The sequence below is a fragment of the Anabrus simplex genome, chromosome 1 (assembly GCF_040414725.1).
Source record: "Anabrus simplex isolate iqAnaSimp1 chromosome 1, ASM4041472v1, whole genome shotgun sequence".
NCBI lineage: Eukaryota > Metazoa > Arthropoda > Insecta > Orthoptera > Tettigoniidae > Anabrus > Anabrus simplex.
This window is the reverse complement of record NC_090265.1, coordinates 475,739,776-475,760,604: the sequence shown is the minus strand read 5'-3', so window position 1 is coordinate 475,760,604 and position 20,829 is coordinate 475,739,776. Positions and strand designations below refer to the sequence as shown.

Below are 20,829 nucleotides of genomic sequence, written 5' to 3'. Positions count from 1 at the left end.
CACGCCATTATTATTATTATTATTATTATTATTATTATTATTATTATTATTATTATTATTATTATTATATTGGCAGTTATTATTTGCTGCAGCAGTGTTTAGAATGCACTAATAAATAAACGGAAAACGTACTACATTAATAGGCTTATTTTTTACTATTTTATACTTAGCAATGGTAACTCTGACCACGACAGAGTACGCGCATGTGCTGACGGCTGTTGATAACGTTGTCCGTGTAGGGTTGACATAAGAAAGCTTCCCATGAAAGAGCATCGAAGAAACATAATGTACGTCAAAAATATATCCCATACCTGACCAGCGTGTGGCAATTTAATCTCAATGTTCTTATTTAGCTAGATGAAATATTTTCGAAACACTATACTGTTACAAAGTGTTCATAATAAATCATAAACAGTATTACTTTAAAGATAACACATCCGATTATTGCCGTATTGCACAAATAGCAAAGCAGTATGAGAGAATAATAGACAACAGAACAAAGTTATAGTTTTACACACTCCTATGAAGTGATGCACGTAACGTAAACCTTCTAAGTAAAGGTGGAATACGCAGAATTTCGTCGCGAGTGTGGGGGTAGAGGAAAGAAAGGTTAATTTTCAGGTCTGGTTATTCAAATTAATTTAACCAGTATTTTAATTATGTTTTAAAACTACTTATAGACCTACTATTATTGATTCTGGTCGCAGGCGTTAAGGTACTTTGAATGTAAGAAACTAACATACAGATTCATTTCATATAGCAGTTGAGAATTTCACAGCCGGCGTTATGAAGAAGGTCTGTAATTTTTTTTTCTTTTACCTGCAGCGCCATCTGTCCACTGACAGTTTGGAACATACCGCTTAGTCGACTCCTTCTTCTGAAATTTTCCCAGCATGGTTAACGTACTGGCCTCTAGTCCGAACTCTCTCAGGCTCGAATCTCGGCTGGATCGGGGATTTTAACTTTCCTTGGTTAACTCGGATTGCTAGGTCTTATGGCAACGATGGGATGGGAAAGTCCTAGGAATGGGAAGGAAGCGGTCGTGGTCTTAATTAAGGTGCAGCCCCAGCATTTGCTAGGTGTGAAAATGGGAAAACACGGAAAACCATCTTCAGGGCTGCCGACGGTGGGGTTCGAACCCACTATCTCCCAGATGAAAGCTCTGAGATGCGGACCTTAACCTCAGGCCAACTCGCCCAGTTTCCAGTCTTGTATGCCGTTGTCTAAGAGCATGAAGACTGCGTTCGGCATCAGAAGATTTAATAAACAGTAAGCACGAAATAAAAAGTTAAGTTCAAGTGTTAACATAGGAGAGGGAGGGGGTTGTTAAACCCGGTAACCCCACTCCGTCGCTGCGTACACCACTGCCTAAATGTATGAAGTTGTATGCCCCCAGTGCGCGGTGTAACTAAGTAGCTTGAATAAGTTAACAATGCATTTCAAGAAGAGTTATAAAAAATGGTTTTCCAATACGTGGACAGTGTATCGGCGATGAGTGCGTCACGTGACAGCTCTGTCGCTGAGAGCCTGTCACTTGCACCAGTCTGGACGTTAATTAGCTAGGTCCGTAATTAACGCGACTAGAGAGCGACCAGGCCGGAAGTACAACAGTCAAGTTCATGGCAATTAGGCTTAAACGTAACATAAGGAGTAGCACAAGAAAATGTCCCGTACAATAAATTGATTCCAACAAAACACACCTGAAGGTAGTGAGGCACACGAGAATGATCGACAAACCTACGACTTCCATTAAACGTTTTCAAACAAAACAAAAACCAAAAAAAGCTTCCAAACATCAATTAATCGAACTGTTTAAACTTTAAACATATCTTGAATTTTCGGCTCTATTACTAACTCAAACCTCATAATGAAATAAGTTCGGTTAACAATAAAATCTGTGGATCAGGAGATTTGGGAGAGCCAAGTACGGATCAATTAAACTGCAATGCAAAGTCATCTCCGTACAGGCCATTAAGCCCCCTTGGAGGGGTGGAAGATAAAAGGCGTCCACTATCCGTAACCTCGGCACTTGATGGGATTGAGTGGTTAGCTCTACGCCCGGCCGCCTTTGCCCCCAGGAATTAACCTGGTGCTCATTTTTGGCGAAGGCTGAGTGAACCTCAAGGCCATGTGCACCTCTGGAAGTTGAAATCTCGTTTCTTAAATTTTACGACTTCCTGACGGGGAACCGAGCACGCCTTTACCAGGCAGCCCCTATCATTTAAATCACAATACAAGAAATAACAAATATTTTTGTAATTTCCTTTGACTTGTAATGTTATAATCCTCAGATAAGAGACCTTATAATCCCAAGTGATCTTCAAACTGCAAGAATGAATATTTTCATTTTGAGAAACTTCCAGTAAGTTACTGCTCAGATTAGAGCTTCGCCAACAACAAATTTCAATTCGACTTCATATCGTTCTACAAATTCTTCGATTTCTACTGTTATGGTAAAATCTCCATACGATTTGGCAGCGGAGGAAAACTTCCCACGAAAATGCATCACATGCCTTTACTTTAGAACATTAATTTCCGACGTAAACAGGCACCGAGGACGAAGATATCTATTTATAGTCTTGAGCTTACTAACAGAAGTAGAATGAGTTCGCGATATTTATAATCACTGAAAACCTCCCACAAAAGGAAAAGTAATCCTCTTCGAGGTCTGAAAACGTAGTGTTACGTGCTCATGCGACTGCCAGCCCTCTGGAAGTCACCTTCAGAATTTCTTGGAAGGGATGAGTGATTCAGGCTGAAAAGATCATAAGTGGGAGTGTGACGGCATCTGCAGGTAGACCTATTGTGCTTTTTGTCTAGTGTCTCTCAAGATTTTCTGGAAAGCGAAACTAGAATGTTCTTATTCTGGCTGCTCTCTGAAGATACCAGAACTTCATCACCAGGCAAATATGAGGAGGCTCGCCGCCGACAGGTAAAGTATTGTTGGAGGGCGAGTGTTGAGAGAGACATCGTGATGAAGTGTTGGAGCAGTTGTTGTAGTTGTTCTGGTTGTGGACAGAATATCGGCGATGAGTGTGTCACGAAATAGCTCTGTCACTGAGAACCTGTCACTCGCACCAGTCCAGACGTTGAGCTGGAGAGTTGTTCTGCCGAGTGCTATGATTGTGTTGAGTAGTTCAGTACGTGAAACAGTAACGTGAGTTAATTGCGTGAGTCGTCGGCTTTGTCTGGAGTCGAGCCAAGTGAACACCAGTCGTGTTTAGGATAGTTAAGAGACCTGTATGCAACCCCACCTACAAGGAACTGCTGTGTGAAGCAACGATAGTGCGTGCGAAGCGAAGTGAAATGAGAGACATCACGATTAGCGAGAGCTCACCCGTTCCACGTAAATAATAGTAAGCGGGCTGTGAGACCAAGAGGCTTTTGTAAATAGGCAGTAAATAGCGAAGTCTTGCCATTCATTCTCCAGTGTCATCGTGTGTGCACTAATTGGGTCATCCTAGATAAAAAATTAGTTCAAGAAATCGGTATATGTTTTATTTAGAACACTATGTTTAATAATTCCTGAAATAAGATACATAAAATGAACCACAATAGCAAGGAATTTCAAGACACAGAGGAAAGGAGCAAATCAGGAAAACAGAAAGAACGATGAACGTATTAAGATTAACGATGTTCTTATCATGACCAATGAACAATGCGGTATTACTTTTCATTTCCACATTTAACGACTCTCCATCGATATTGTGATTAAGTTACTGTAATTCTTTGTTTTCCGCACGGGTGAGAAATTAATCAGTATATCACTAACAAAGTAAGTCTACTCTTTCAGAAAATGCAACAAGCAGGATTTTAATCTACGATATAAATGACAAATGTTGCTATTGTTTGATGATTCCTCTATTATACATTAATACGTTGGATACGTCTATAGTCTAGGTATTCAAAGTAACTGCTAGATGGCTGTAGTTGTACTAATTAATTTAAGCTCTTTGCTCTTCGTATATAATACCAAAAAAAAAAAACAGCACTGGGAAAGATTTTATCATGACTATCCCAAATTTAAGGTCACCAGTACTTCGTGTATACACTACACGAATTCTACGATTACTATATGATATTAGGAGCTGCTATACTATGGAATAATAGACCATACCTAAAACAGAGATAGTATTTATTGACGAAAATACAGATTCTTACGACATCTCTCAAATCTAAAATCGTAATCTTGGTCATATTCGAAAGTTTAGTAGAGGCAGATTTTTATTCAGGTTTCAATAGGTCACTAGCAAAATATGCTGCATCTCCAGTTTCATTAACTGAAACAAATTACAATATGCAATGACATATTAATACTATTATCAGCGCCGTGGTGTGGAAGTCGCGTGTCTAGTTGTTATCTGGAGGCTCCAGGTTAGATTCTCAACTCGACAAGGAATTTTACCCTGCACTGAAGGCTGGAACGAGGTCCAGTAAACCTCATGATTTCACGTGAGGAGCTGTCCGATATGAGAGACAGGAGACTCTGTCAAGAGAGCCATGCAGTACGGCTGAAGTTGTCGTCACTCTGACCACGTCACTCCTATATCTGCAGGCTATCTGAGTGGGCAGCGGTGGTCTTGGCATGCCAACGATATGACTGATTGTTCTTTACATGACATATACGTCAGAAGAGTATTAACTCTATTGTGACAGAATATAAGTTATAATAATGCTCAAATGTCATGCCAAAATAAAAAAAATTAAAAGCCACGACATAAAATAAATATAAACAGTACAGTAACAAGAAAGGCATCCAAGTGAGACGCATTAATTGAGAACTCACACCAATTGTTTTATTAACCATTAAAAACAGAAAACACATATCAAAAATAGGCTCAAAAGCTTCTAAGTTAAAAAGTAGCAACAAAAACAAAATTTGCGGAAGGCCAACTGAATTAGTTCTTCTACTTACCGAGTATTCTAATTTGCATTGACGTATTTCGCAATAATCGAGGCGATCTTTATACGGGACCTATAACGAACACGGAAAATTAAGTTAGTATGCTGTTCTGAAAAATCTAACACGTACTACAACCAACAAGACTATGGGCAAAACGACTCTGGCTATTCAAAGAAACACGAAATATAGCTCTCACTTTATAACTAAATACTTCAATCATATATCTTACATATTACAAGAGAACAGAAAATATGGAAACACTACAAATATAGAAATTGTATTAAACATTCCTAGCAGGAATTTGTGAATAGGTTCACTCTGCGGCTCAGAATTTGCGAGTACGAGAAGGCAAGCTGGAATTGTCTAAGCTTCGCCCTCGTCCCTTCACACGATGATGTTCTGATAATATATATCTCTGTTTTTCTTTCTTTCCCAGAAGCCCTCCCGTGCCCTGACTCTAATACTTGTTGATCTGCATTCTACTACAAAAACTTACTAGTAATCAAAAATTAATAACAAACACAAAGGTTTCAGTACTGCCAACGTAGCGGATAGGCCTACACTACCGGCTTGCGACTGACTAGCCATTTAGGTTAATTCTCATTCTGTCGTTGATGGATGATTTTTTTGAACAATTACATCACTGTTTAAGCTGGGCATCTATATTTTCTGCCTGAAACCGCCCATTATCGTGCGAAAGTAAAAGAACTGGTTAGGGTTTCTCGTAAGCCCATAGTCAGTTCTGTGCTTTCGAAATCATATCTACTCTTATTCCTGAATTAATGTAGGCCTACTCTAAATATAAAGGTTTAACCAAACATGTCCGAAAGTTTTTTTGTCATAACAATCAACGAATTATTCACATAATGCAGTACTCTCAGATCTTCCTACATTTCGGTCGCAAGACGGAGCCGTGAACTGGTCCACTAGACCTAAGTAAATTTATTAATATCCAGCGAAGGGTAGACTACCTTACTACCTTACCGGGCGAGTTGACCGTGCAGTTATGGGCGTGCGGCTGTGAGCTTGCATCCGGGAGATAGTGGGTTCGAACCCCACAGTTGGCAGCCCTGAATATGGTTTTCCGTGGTTTCCCATTTTCACACAAGGCAAATGCTGGGACTATACCTTAAATTAAGTCCACGGCCGCTTCCTTCCCACTCCTAGTCCTTTCCCATCCCGTCGTTGCCATAAGACCTGTGTCGGTGCGACGTAAAACAAATTCTAAAAAAAAACTACCTTAATTAAGACCAAGGCTCCTTTTTCCCCACTTCTAGACCTTTTCCATTCCACTGTCGCCGTAAACCTACCTGCGTTAGTGCAACGTTAAACCACTCGAAAAACCGTTCTCTTCTTCTCCTTCTTCTTCTTTCTGTAGCAATATAGGCCACTGAGGCCTTTGGACTGCCAGGACCACATCCTCAACCGTACTGCTTGGCCTTCATTAGAAGGGGATGATAGCCAAGTAGTATCGCAACTGGCTTCTTACCACCAAGATGACCGCGGTTCGAATTCCAGCTGATGCAAGAGAGATTTTTGAAATGAAACGTCACGTCCCTGTGATTTGGATTCCACGCAAAACTGGGTGTTCCGTCGCTATGATTGTGATATCAATATTCACATAAAACTAGGAACTTTTGTATTCTGGGACCAGGTGCGCTGCCTCTCGTAGCGCTCCTCAGCCAGTCCTAAGAGGCTGAGTGAACACCATTCCAGCCTTCTGTCCAGAATTAAAATCCGAGGAATCGAACGCAGAGTCTCCTGGTATGAGGCAAGTACGCTACCCACACCATGGGACCGGCAGAAATTAAAATATAAATACAGTACTGTACTCCCCGGTCCCAAACTATGATATATAGATACAAGCTACAAGTGTGGTATTACTGCGCATGCGGAACCTATTAAGAACTCCACTGATAAACTTTCGGAGGTTGTTCAGGGATGCCTTCTGAGTATATTGGTATAAGGAACATGTGGTCTCTGGCAATCGCTATAGAGGAATTGCACTTCCTTTGGTTCGTTGTCGCAATTAGTTTTGTATCTGCATTTCACTGAAAACAATATTATTATTTGTTTTACGCCGTACTAAAAGCCAGTTCTTGACAGACGCTGGGGTGTCGGAATTTTGGCCCGTACGAGTTCTTTAACGTGCCGGAAGCCAACTACACGGAGTTGTAACTTTTAGCACTGTGATAAAAGTGTACGTGTTTCGTTTGAAGATTATTGCACTAAACTGTGTTTTGTGTCGTACGTTTTCGTTATTGCATATTACAGGCTTTGCATTACTCTGCGTTTTTCGCTTTATGTTTTGGTTATTGCATATTACAGGTTTGGCATTACAATGTGTTTTGTGTTACACGTTTTGGTTATTGCATATTACAGGTTTCGCATTACCCTGTGTTTTGTGTTGTATGTTTTGGCTATTGCATATTACGGACTTTCTCACTGTTGTGAAGGTATTTTCACAGAGACAGGATTCACTACGGTAACAAACCGAAAGAGTCACAATTCCATTATTACTCTGAACGAACCACCAGAGACCACGGGTCCCTTATGCAGTATACTCAGAAGGTGTCTCTGAAGAACCTCCGAGAGTTTGTATGTGGAGTTCGGGTTCACCTTGTACAATAATGTGATTACACCATATTTTGGAATTGAATAGAATAGGGATATATATACCATAAAATGAAATGGCGTAACTTGGAACAGAGGGAGTATTATTTTAATGTGATTTTCTGTCGTCTTTCTAGTACCTAGAAGTGCACAGGTGGATGAAAGTTAAATTGCTTCAATAATATAAAACTTACACTTCCAGTACTCGACGTAATTTATTGGGGAACAATTGCACGTTGCAACTACTTGAAAACCAAAACCTATTTTGAAACTACGGAAAAGTAAGAAAATAACGTTCGAACTCATAATTGTTGCGTAAGGTTTTGGCAGCTTCACTGTAGTGACCAATTTCAGAAGAGTAGTAGCATCACAAGGTGAAAAAGAGATTTAAAAGAGAGAATGTCTTCTCTTTGGCGTGCAGAGCTAGGCTATACTGCCAACAACTCTCGCGGACACAAAATAAAATAAAATTGCTTGCATGTCTCTTAAAGCCTCAAGTCTAAGTTACAGGACTTCAAAGCCAAGCTCACTATAATAAATACCGGTATTTCATTAAATCTCACCGTATTTATGTATTAGCTCTCTCTCAAAATATGTCTTCTTCACAACTTATCCACTCAAACGCGATGTAGTCAACATCAGTATTAACCTGAAGTAGACATTAAAACTATCATCAACACTGGTTAGGTGCAGATATTTAGGTCGACCTGTATATCACGCCATGTAATTACTATCCCAAACAGTAAATGTTACCGTTTCAACAAGACCTCCTTGAAGTCAGAGGGTAACGACTTCAAATCACTCTAGTAATTACACGAAATAGAGAAGTGATCCAGACATCTAGCTATTAGTTACATCAGTCAACAAAAATTCGGACGGTTTGTATTCTGTTATTTATTTATTTATTATATGTTTGGTTCCTTTAAACAACAAGCGAGTATTAAACCGTAGGCTACTGACTAAATCTTAGCTTTAAGATGTTATTTTGCTTTACGTCGCACCGACACAGATAGGTCTTATGGCGACGATGGGAGAGGAAAGGCCTAGGAAGTGGAAGGAAGCGGCCGTGGCCTTAATTAAGGTACAGCCCCGGCATTTGCCTGGTGTGAAAATGGGAAACCACGAAAACCATCTTCAGGGCTGCCGACAGTGGGGCTCGAACCCACAATCTCCCGATTACTGGATACTAACCGCACTTAAGCGACTGCAGCTATCGAGCTCGGTAGCTTTAAGATGAGTTCATTCGAGCTGCCAGAGGACAACTGTTTTAAATTGTGGTTGGTATCTGAACTTTTCTGTTGGCCTAGTATTCCTTCATTTTCTTGCCTTCCTCGAACCATTTCCTGTTGTAACTGTGGTTAGCCCCTATAAGGTACACTAGGAAGGATCTGGTTTCGATGGTTAAACGTAGCTACTCCTGTTAGATATCGTGTCTTGATTAATATCAAGTTCTGCGAGATCCTTTTCTACCTCGTTGATCCACATGGATCCAGTGGCTTTATCCTTGATTGCTATTTTGAAGATCTTATAGGGCAGTCTGCGGGGGTCCAATCTGTACAGGGGTCCGCAGTCTTTCTGTCTTATTTCAGTTTTTAGACAATAATTATTTACTACAGCAATTTCTTTTATAATTTTTTTGTATGTTTACCCTTCAGCCCAGTTCCTTGATACGGTGTCGGGGATGGGCTGAGATTAATTTATATGGCATGTTTTACTAACGGATACCCTTCCTGACGCCATCCTCAGTTGAGGAACTAATGAAGATGAAGAGATTGATGTGAATGAAATTGGGTAAGAATGTGAAAGGAATCGGCTGTGGCCAATGGATTGGAACTGACCCGACGATACCTTCTATAATAATATGTGTAAAGTTTCCTCTGAATCCAGCCTACAACTAGAACTTTGAGAGCATCGACGACAATTTTCGATATAGGCTATCTATGACTAATATTAACACGCAGGTACATTAATAACTCTCACTAATGCGAATGATAATGCGCTGATGTCCACTTTCGTTCAGAATATTAAACACGACCAATGGAACAATCTACTTCCCTTATAGTGAAGAAGCATCGTCATTCCAATCTTATTACATTTTTACCGTTATCAGGCTGATAATTTGTCTTGAAATAAATAAATAGTGAAACCGATGACTTCACTTTGGGTAATTACTTCACTTAGGGTAATTAAGTGCCAATATGTTAGATTTCAACAAAACAAGTTGTTCTTATGACTCTCAAAATCAGAATGATGTAGAATCTTCCTTTCAAATTCGAGTATAAATAATTGAATGAGCAGTTTTTACTCATGCAGTTACATAGAGTACTACGTCTTAAATGCATGTCTGTCATGATCGTCTTAAACTAAACTTCCGATTCTTATCGGCCGAAGAAGTTTCAATCCATTTGTTATGAACTTACCACCTTTAGACGCATCGTGAACACAGATCTAAATTTGATTTGCGTGCCTCAGGAAAGAATGTACGATGCACATATGTTAGAAGATTTTTACAGAATATCTTCAACACTGGACGTCCACTGGTTGGCTACACAAGACTTACAGTATCATTGGTAATCATGACTTGTTGGTTGTGTAAACATCGAACGTTTAAGCATGGACACAAATACTATTACTGTTCCTTTCCACGTTACTCCCATCCAAGTAAGTAGCCATTCTTGCAGAACACCATGAAAGTGGGACGTGTGGTATCGACACCGCATTCTCAAAGTTTATAACCGATTTCGCGAAATAACGACCATTAACAGCTGAATACTCAAAAGCTTAACCTTCACACGGCATGTTCCTTTACCTCACTTGGCTCAATCTGTTTGTAGAAGAATTCAAGCTGAAGGTCTGCAAGAAGTACTTGACAACGACTGGTTAAACGTGCCCAAACCAGTCGCATTTGTTCAAGAACAGGATTCGCAAGAACGCTTATAAGAACTTAGGGAAACAACTGAAGACGATTTTATAGCTCTGTTTGTTCATAGAGTAAGAATTCTGAAAACGTAGTAGTAGTAGTAGTAGTAGTAGTAGTAGTAGTAGTAGCAAGCAAGCTAGTCGGTTCTTAATACTTTCACAGACTTCAAAACACTTCCAAATACGAAGTCCGTTAAATCCCCCAACGGACGGTACAAGGCCATTCTTCCTAAGAAGAGCAGATGCATACGAACGATTCTTCGTCGTCTTGTGATTTGATGAAGAGAAATAAAACGACCGAATCAGCGAGCGAATGAATAAATAAATGAATGAACGAATGATGTTTGAATGAATGAGTGGCTCCAGAGTTCAGATTGTTGGTTAAGGAGTGAGGATGGTGCTGATGATGTATTAAAAAGAGACAGAGAGAGATGAGAGAAAGGGAGGAGGTTGTTGCAGGAGGGAAAGGGACTACAATATTGAGGAAGAGAGAAAGAGAGTACTATGGGATGTTAAACTGCTCTGGTTTTCTCTCCTCTCAGTATATACTTGTCTGTCAAAGCCAGATGTTCTCAATTTGGATGTGAATTGTTCATTGGCCTCCCCCTCATCCTTGCTTGTTTGCTTGCTCACTCGTCTCATACACCACCAACCAACAAGCCACCCTTGCGGTGCTATACAACAAAAACCAAACCACACACAGTAGATATATAAATAAAGCATTTAATTGAAATAACAGAGTAAAAGAAGTGGACTTTTACTTGTACGAACATCTGCCCCAATAGTTACAGAGATGACCAACAAAGACAAACATGAACTAATATGACAGTTATACTGACGTTAGAAAAGATTAACATCAAGATCATTTGCCACACCAATAAATTTGTCCTGACCACTAATAGAAGTATAGAATGAGGCGATAAAATCCCGTCTGGTGGTCATGATCATTAATGTGTTAAGTCTATATGGTCCGACATCGTAGTTAGCCGGCTCGAGTCTCGCTGGTCGAAAACATTTCACTATCAGAATATTGGCCTGCAGGTGGTGTACAATTTATAACCACTGGATTACATGCCAAAGGCCTGGATTCAATTTCAAACCTCCCCGCAGTGTTTATATGACATGGTGATTCGTCCATCGGATGGGGATGTTAAGCCTTGAGCAGACCCCTTATTTATGCCGGCACAGAGTTTCATTCTTTACCTTCCTACTAGCATATACAATATCATTCATTTCATCTCAAACTCCTCTAATGAGATTGGCGTCAGGAAGGGCATCTGGTCGTAAAAACTCGCAACGATTAATCTCACTTTGTAGTATAGCCGACCCCGTTAAGAAACGGGACTAAGGCTGACATATACATACATACATACATACATACATACATACAGAATGAGGCAATAATGATATACAAAATGAAGTATTTCGGTGTTTGCCACTCTGTCATAAGCGGAAAATTTTGCAAACCAGATGGCCACTTTTGCCCCCCCCCCCACTCCCCCCAAACGAATTAATTAGATATTCATTTCTGATGTAATCTGAAAGAACCCCATGACCATGTGCCTCTTCAACAGCAGCCCTTGTCTCAAATTTTTTCGGATACCTCCACTGCTTGTACATATTTCCACGAACTGAAAATAACTGAACACAGACGAGCCGACCCGATCGTCAGTGTACAACTGTAGACATCACAGCAATACAACAGGGTGCATACTTTGAAGTGTAGACATTTACATTTCAAGTTTAAAAAACTGCCAACGGCCGTAGCCGTGTTGAAACACCGGATCCCGTAAGATCTCCGAAGTTAAGCAACATTGGGCGTGGCCAAGACTTGGATGGGTTGCCAAGCGCTGTTTGTGGGGGGTAAGGGAATGGAGGAGCAGAAAGGAACTGGCCACCCTACCGTACGTAAACTCCGGCTCAGCCAAATCTCTGCGGAGGTTCGGACTGCCTTCGGGCAGAATACACCCTTAGTGAAGAAACTGGATTAGAAGAAGATAAATTTGACGACTGTACATCTAACATGTTCACCGTATGAATCACATTAAACAAAGTTTCGTTAGGAAGTAAAACAGTATGAGTCTTAATCCTGTCCAAAGTCTTATCAATAATGTTAACCACACATAGGCTACGCATTCTTGAAATTAAAGTGAGATATAACATACAATAGCGTACCCTAGTTAACATTATCTCCACACGAGATAAATTTAGGAGTTAGTAATCTCTTGCGTTGAAAGAAAACAGTGACCTGCAAAGTTTCTGCCTAAAGTCAATAACTCTCTGATAATATTTCGCGGGGCAGTATTTTACATTCAAGGAGGAACAAAACTCTTAATAACACAAAGGAAAGTAGAGATAGAAATGTATTAAAGAAAGAAATCGTCCGTCTTCCAATGAGAGTAACCATTCAGATCCAGAATGCAGTCAGGTTAGAATTTCAATGTAGTTTAAAAACATCAAAATGTGGACATTTATTCGTTAATGCTGTTATCTTCTTTTTTCCAGAGTTAATACAGGAGGAATGTTAATCACGTTCTCACGTATAGATGGAAATGAATGATTTGTAGAGAATTCCTCAGTATCTGTATTACTTTTTTCTATTTGTAATCGGGAGATAGTGGGTTCGAGCCCCAATGTCGGCAGCCCTGAAGATGGTTTTCCTTGGTTTCCCATTTTCACACCAGGCAAATGCCGGGGCTGTACCTTGATTAAGGCTACGGACACTTCCTTCCACTTCCTAGGCCTTTCCTATCCCATCGTCGCTATAAGACATATCTGTGTCGGTGCGACGTACAGGCAAAAAAATCTATTTCGCACAATAGAACTTCCAGATTTTGCAGTAAGTTTGATGTCTGACTTGCTCCGAATAGCAGGCCTCTGACAATCCACCGATCGATAGAACTAAATTTAGAAAGGAGAACAGTAATGCCATTATCTCTATGGGTCGTGATTCGACAACCGTGACGCACTCACTACTATCTTGATTACGTTCCAATGACTCGGGAGACTCTTTATCTTTGAGAGACATTTGGCACAGACCAAATCAACGATGGAATTCAAGGCCCCTTACTAACTTGCAGAGCTTTAAGGGACACGCTATTAGTCAGAAGCCCTAACGAAGTGATACTGAAGCTGCAATGACTGTTACCACTGGTCGCCCTCGTGTGATCTCACCCGGTACAAACCGCACACATTGCACTATGTACTGTACTTCCACGGAGAGGTAGGAAGGAAGAGCTTATTTCTTTCACGAGTGATTTCTGTCTTCTTTCTAATTTATTAGTTAATGTAGTACTAATGTAATCTAATATTTTACAGGACATCAATTAGTACGTCGTGTCGTAATAAAAGCAGTACCTTCGTATTCGCCAATGGTGCTCCCCTATTTATTAAGTGTGAAGACACACACAGTTTAAATGACTGGCAAGCAATCCACATTCGATTCCTTTTTGTGGCTTGTTTTCTTGCTGCTTGTGAATTGTGAATGTCTTATTAAAATGAGTGTTCTTGTCCCTGCATTCACACTGATTTTGTCATGAATGTAAGCAAACTTGATTTCACGTTGAATTCAATGTTTTTAATCACGTTACCACATTTCGAAGTAACGTGTTTATGAAACCCAACGAAAATATTATCAAATTATTTTATTGCGTTTACCCTATCTATATTCGGAGTCGTGAGGAAGTAGATATGCATGTGTCACCATCGTACGTGGTGAATGTTACGCTTAGATATGCACAGGCTTACCAAGAGAAGGATTTTAGTGCCAATGCACTGGCAACTCCATCTCCTGTTTCCACGTAATAAGGAGAGTGAAAAATTTCAACAGAATATTTTCAACTTCCTTTATTAACCCCGAGATCTTTCTGGGTTTGCAATATTTTCTTTTGTTAGGCAATAATTTCCTTACAGCTTCAGTTTTCTTCAATACTGTATCACGCCTTTTTCAAGAACATTTCTTGCATAGTATGTTTCTTTTTTTCAGAACTTCAATTTCCTTCAATCTCTCAATCCTTGATTTCTTCGCCCTAGCGCTTTATAGCAGAAGTTATTAGATGACCTCTGTGTCAGTATCCTTGTCCAGTTTCCTTTTGTTCGGGGACACGGACTCCAAAGTTGCAATGGATCTTTTCAGTATACTGTATCTCTATTCCGACATCGTTGTCGACGACTACAACATAACTTAAATAATATATTGTGACTTCAGTTTACAAAACTTAACTCTGAAGTGTTATACAATCTAATATATACAGTCGCGAAGCTCTGATGATATTTTTTATCCGAGGCGACTACAGCGCTCCAAGCGGCGAGGTAGAGGCAAGTTGCTAGCAGACAAAAGGGAACCAATTACCACTACAGTCTAAAATGTTCATAACTTCTGAACCATTCATGCAAATAATGTCCTGACAAGGTTATTGTAATCCTTATGAAATAGTGGAGGAGGTCGAACAATTTATTTCGATGAGGAGTTCGAGGATAATATCGAAATATTTATTTAGTCTTAAGGAGTAATTTTTCTTTACCGCGGACTATAACATAAAATCGCTTCTACAGCGCAACCGGTTCGAAATAGGTATATACCATCCCGGACTTTTTTGTAGAGGTTTCTATGCTCTACAATTCGTACGCTTACACTTGGGGTCTATCGCTGACGGTTCAGGCAGCGTAAGCCAAGAAAGCAAGTGACCGTCCGACCGACATCAAACCTACCAAGTTGGGCTAAGAAGGCAATAACCACGGAAGTGCTTCTCATATCTATTGCGGATGTAATAAAAACGCAATCAAGGATCACTATGCTTCAATTTTGCGAATAAAACTTTTATCTTTCTTACCTTTTCGGTTACTCCGCTTTAATATTGTTCGTCCTTCTCCAAGCCAATTTGGTAAATGTGACGGTAATTCACTGGCTTTCATTCTTATTTAGCAACAAATCCCGCTCATAGTCCTCCAGAAGACAATGAACTACACTGATACAGAAATTGTTTAATTTCATCTGCTCTCTAGCATGGAGAGATTCATTCCTGCTGTGTCACTGCATCTTTCTGGAAACGATGATATAGTATACCACTTGTCTTACGACCATAATTATTACACTTGGCAAGATCACAATATTACTGGTATTTTTTACTCATTGCGACTTCAGTTCAGGTTTCATTAGCCGATTGCCTGTCCATGACATCACAACGCACAAAGCAGTTCGGAAGTGTCTGCTCTTAAGAAGAGGGTTTGGCCTATCTTTAGTAGTTTAGTCTATATATCTTGGTCATACTGTCAGCTAAGATAACGCAGCCCACCTGGTGGCCATAATCTTAAGGCGTCGATGGTATGACACCTTGCTTAGACGATTCCAGTCTCCTTGTTGGAGAAACATTTTCACCTTCAGAAAGTTGGCTGAAAGGACGGCAGAGGTACGTAAGGTAAGGGTGTATTCTGCCCGAAGGCAGGTCCGAACCTCTGCAGAGGTGTGCCTGAGCCGAAGTTTACGTACGGTAGAGTGGCCAGTTCCTTTCCCCTCCTCCATTCCCTTACCCCCGCCAACAGCGCGTGGCTACCCATCCAGGTTTTGACCACGCCCAATGTTGCTTAACTTCGGAGATCTCACGGGATCCAGTGTTTCAACACGGCTACGGCCGTTGACGACAGGAGAGGTGGTGGTAGACAATTTCTAATCACTAAATAGCCTTGACTGAATTATAAGCGTACTAGCCCGGTTCAAAGGGTCCCAAGTAGGATTATTGTACGGGTAGAGGTTTTTATTGTGAATGGTTAACTCTTCTAGATCGGGAACTGAAAATTTGTGTTCGTCCTAATACATTTCTCTTCATACATGCAACATAGCACACTACCAACCAACACAGAAATATGCAACAGTGAATACATTTCTGTCCGCCTCCGTGGTGTAGTGGTTAGTGTGATTAGCTGCCACCCCCAGAGGCCCGGCTTCGATTCCCAGCTCTGCCACGAAATTTGAAAAGTGGTACGAGGGCTGAAATGGGATCCACTCAGCCTCAGGAGGTCAACTGAGTAGAGGAGGGTTCGATTCCCACCACAGCCATCCTCGAAGTGGTTTTCCGTGGTTTCCCACTTCTCCTCCAGGCAAATGCCGGGATGGTACCTACCTTAAGGCCACGGCCGTTTCCTTCCCTCTTCCTTGTCTATCTCTTCCAAACTTCCCATCCCCCCAGAACAGCAGGTGAAGCCGCCTGGGCGAGGTACTGGTCATCTTCCCCAGTTGTATCCCCCGACCCAGAGTCTGAAGCTCCAGGACAGTGCCCTTGAGGCGGTGGAGCTGGGATTCCTGGCTGAGTCCTAGGGAAAAACCGACCCTGGAGGTTAACAGATTAAGAAGTTGAAGAAGAAGAATACATTTCTCCAGTTAGGGTTGGCATTAGGAAGGACATCCGGCCGTGAAACTGGATCAAATCCACAACTGGCGACGTCAATACATTGGAAAAATGGCCATAAAGATGCAGGAAGTATGGTCGTTATTTTCAGATTATTAACCTACGTTACAAAGTAAATATTCAGAAAGCAATTATAGAAATAAGTTATTAAAACTACGAATATTATTAATTCAATTCCTTCTTATTTGAGGTACCGACAGTACAATAATAAATATCATCAACCAGCCAAATCATGATCTTGATCATTTTACTGTACCTACTGCACATAATAACAGCAGTAACTACCCGTTTTAATCACGCCCTTAAGGTAGTAATAATTAAATATTTAGACGGTCAGGAATTTTTATGCAAAAGTTGTTAGAAAAGCTACGTAATAAATTGTCTCAAGAACCATGGCCTCTTACAGGGAGAAGGAGCGAGAGGGCGTGTCGACCTTTAACTGGGCCAATTACTTCATTAGCTACCGCAACGGATTTAACTTTATTACAAAATTGCGCTCACACATGTTACGAAACTGGTTCGTAATGTTGTTTACATCCTATGCCAATTGCGCCGGTCAGAAAGGTTACCTGCTAGATATGGTCGCAGAAATAAACCACACCAATCAGCTAACAACATTGCCGTACGCTGGACAGGATTCCTAGTTTTGCACTTGCAACAATGCATCTTCTGTCCATCCTAATACATACATCAGCAATAGTTTTAATACTTCCTATACATCGCGTTGGTAAAATCTTCAGCGAGGTAAAATCTTCCGCGAATCATTGGAGTTATAGACTAGAAAGAAAAATGAAGAGAACTGAACAATCATGTTAAAGTCTTCCCCCTTTAATTTGTCTACTAACAATGGGTCCCAGAGTAGATATTCTTTCACGAGGATCAGTATAATCGTAGAAATTTCAAAAGATGATGAACATAAGAATTAGAAGATAGATATGATATAGGCTTTTGGGCTTATACATGCCGACTTTTATTTAAGCCCAAAAGCCTACATAATGTCCACAAGTACGGGCCACGAAAGCATCAATGGCAAGTAGAAGATAGTTTAACATCAGTTAAATTACAGACAGATTATAAACACAAGAAAATAGTAAAACGAATACACGATCAGTAACAACATTCAAACGTACGGCACAGGAAATATGCAATATAGGCTATATCAGATCCTAGCAAACAGCAATTTGAATAATGAACGATTGTGACGCGATTACCTATCAAACAAAACAAAACAAAACAAAAAAAAACTACGAAACTATAATAAGGAATAAGGAGTAACTTTAAAAGACACAAATTAAATTAAATCAAATCTACAAGTATCAAAAAAGTATTACAGCACTTATTTCAACTCAGTTTTTCTTCCAAGGTAGTTAAAAAAATGTCATATTTGTTGTGAACGTATATAGGCCCTATTATCACTACACTGTCTACATTCATGCGCTTATAGTCCGTTCTACTTTTAGAAGTCGAAGTGCTATAATTTTGTCTTGAAAATAGGTTCTGTAAAGTGCCTCTAGCCTATGCAAGGTGTGCTTAAACATGTGGGCAGTAACGGGGAGTTGAAAGTACACCCCAAAACAACACCGGAAGTCCCTAAGAATACTTGCCCTACGATTGATCGCTTGCGAGCTACACACAGTACTTTCCAACTTCGTACGGGAAGTATTGGTAACTGCCTCAAGATGTCCACCATACGCCTGAATGCATGCCTCACTGATTATCGGACATGTTGGAACATTCCAAGCAATGCACGTATTCGATGGCAACCAAATCAAAGTACGAAAAACTGCAGTGAGTTGGCATTCTTATGTAAACAGCGAGAACCGAATGTAATGTGTGCTCCACATTTGCGAAACCCTACGAATGGAGTTGATCAGATCATGTGCGGTGTGAATACTCTAGCCGATTACTAAAACAGTCGCAGGTTTTAATTGATCAACCGCAGAACATACGTTCACAGGATTTCTTTGTTGCTTTCGGTGTACTATCCATCCACCGATTACATCCCACATGTTTGGAAACACCCCTGTATAATCTTCAAAGTGTCAGGAATTTTATCATTCATACAACCTATTGCGTCCCTATTCCATTCCGATGACCTTAACTCCAGCGATGAATGTTAACAAACTGAACCTGCAAAAAGTATTGTTCTACTAAACCAATTGCATTTACAAACCTGAAATGAAACAGTAATCTTGTTAGAATTAAGCAGCAGTCGATAAACCACAATATTAAAACGCAAACGTTTCTTTCACGCTCAGAGTACTTTCGAAACTGCTGTCAAACATCAAATATGAGAGAAAGATAGAAATTAGACAGTGAACTACACCAAATTAAAATACAAAAACCTGAGGTAAGTTGGTATTCTTATGTCCACTGCGAGAACGGTGTAATGTGTGCTCCACATTCGGGAAGCTCACCGAATGGGAGTTGATTATGTGTGGTGTGAATACGACATATTTAACAACGTACCACCCATGGTCGTTTGTTCCACAACACAGGAGCTCTGATTCTCCTCCCCTTCCCTCTCTTTACTACCATCATCAATCCACAACAATCACTGGATTTCCCATCATGCAAAGCGGCCGCGTGCGCGCGCGCGCGCGCGCGCGCCAGTCAAACTAAAGGAACAATTGCACAACGACTAGGACCGCTAGCACACACGCGTGGGCTTCGTCATTTTGTTCCGAAACAGCTGAATGCATTGAAGGAGAGCGTGGCAAAGCAGTGAGACAAAAGTCAGAGCACAAGGTCCCACACAACACGGGGCTAATCATCGCTATTGTCCGCGCTCTTGTGTACGAACCACAGATTGAACTGTGAATGTGTTAAGGGGGCACAAAGGGAGGCGATACCGGAAGCAGTAAGGGGTTTACCGGATGTGCAGTATGTGTTCAAGTACAAATTATAAACCAGTATATTATTAAGTTATATAAAAGACGCAAGAACTTTTTAACAGGGAAAGGATTTATTGTAATCAATTTCAATATATACCCGTATCTCCCCAGAGAGGAAGACACAAAGAGCTTCTCAGCCAGCCGGTCGCGGTCTGCATCCCAGTCAACGCACGTGGGATATTTGAAAGTAAATGTTACGACCCCTGTGTTTCGAATTCTACGTAAAATTAGAGGTCTTATGACTGTGATCACGATATCAACAGTCACGCAGAACAACAGACCTCCTATCTTTCTCTCTCATGCCCAGAAAGTAATTTGCATATAAAATCGAACCTTAATAAATAAGTATCAATGAGAAAGTGCAAAATGCAAAATTCTGGCAATTATTTTCGAATTTTTCTCATAATCTTCAAAGTAGGCCTAACTGACTAATGAATTACAACGGGAAGAATGTAGGGTGGATTGTATGGCAACAGACATTTGAAAAAGAGATCCTAACTCCCACTCTCACCCATCTTAATAATAATAATAATGATAATAATAATAATAATAATAATAATAATAATAATAATAATAATAATAATAATAATAATAATAATAATAATAATAATAATAATAATAAGTTATTCGCACACTCCACTAACTACTTTTAAGGTGTTCAGATATGCCGAGGTCTAGGAATTTTGTTCCGCAGTTTTCTTTTTACGTGCGAATAAATCTACCAGCAATAAGCCTGGCGAATTTGAGCACCTTCAAATACCACTGGATTGCGCTTGGGATCGAATACCTCAAGGTGGGCATCGTCTAAGTCACTCAACCCGGCTAGATCCTGATTCCGCACACATCGTGTAGGAAAAGATTTAAAACATTCACGAGGACCACCTGGACGAACCACCATTAATTGGAATGATTTAAAAGTTATTTTCAATTACGTTTCTCAATCAATTAATTACAGTCCGCAATGACATTTTTTCTTATAGCTCCAATTACATCGGTAATTAATAATTAAAAGTGCAATAATATCTGGGTGAACAGGAAATAGTTTACAGACACGCTACTACCAACTAGTGCTATTACGTATTGGAATAAAATCTTA

General features: G+C 40.2%; 1 protein-coding gene across 1 annotated transcript in view; it reads right to left on the bottom strand.

Annotated features, from left to right (window-relative positions):
- Positions 1 to 20,829, bottom strand: part of LOC136856967 (homeobox protein homothorax) — a 444,003-nt gene that overhangs the window by 90,356 nt on the left and 332,818 nt on the right. Inside the window, exon 7 of the mRNA XM_068227555.1 lies at positions 4,916 to 4,975. Coding sequence (XP_068083656.1) covers positions 4,916 to 4,975 — 60 coding nt within the window. The remainder of the gene's footprint in view (positions 1 to 4,915; positions 4,976 to 20,829) is intronic.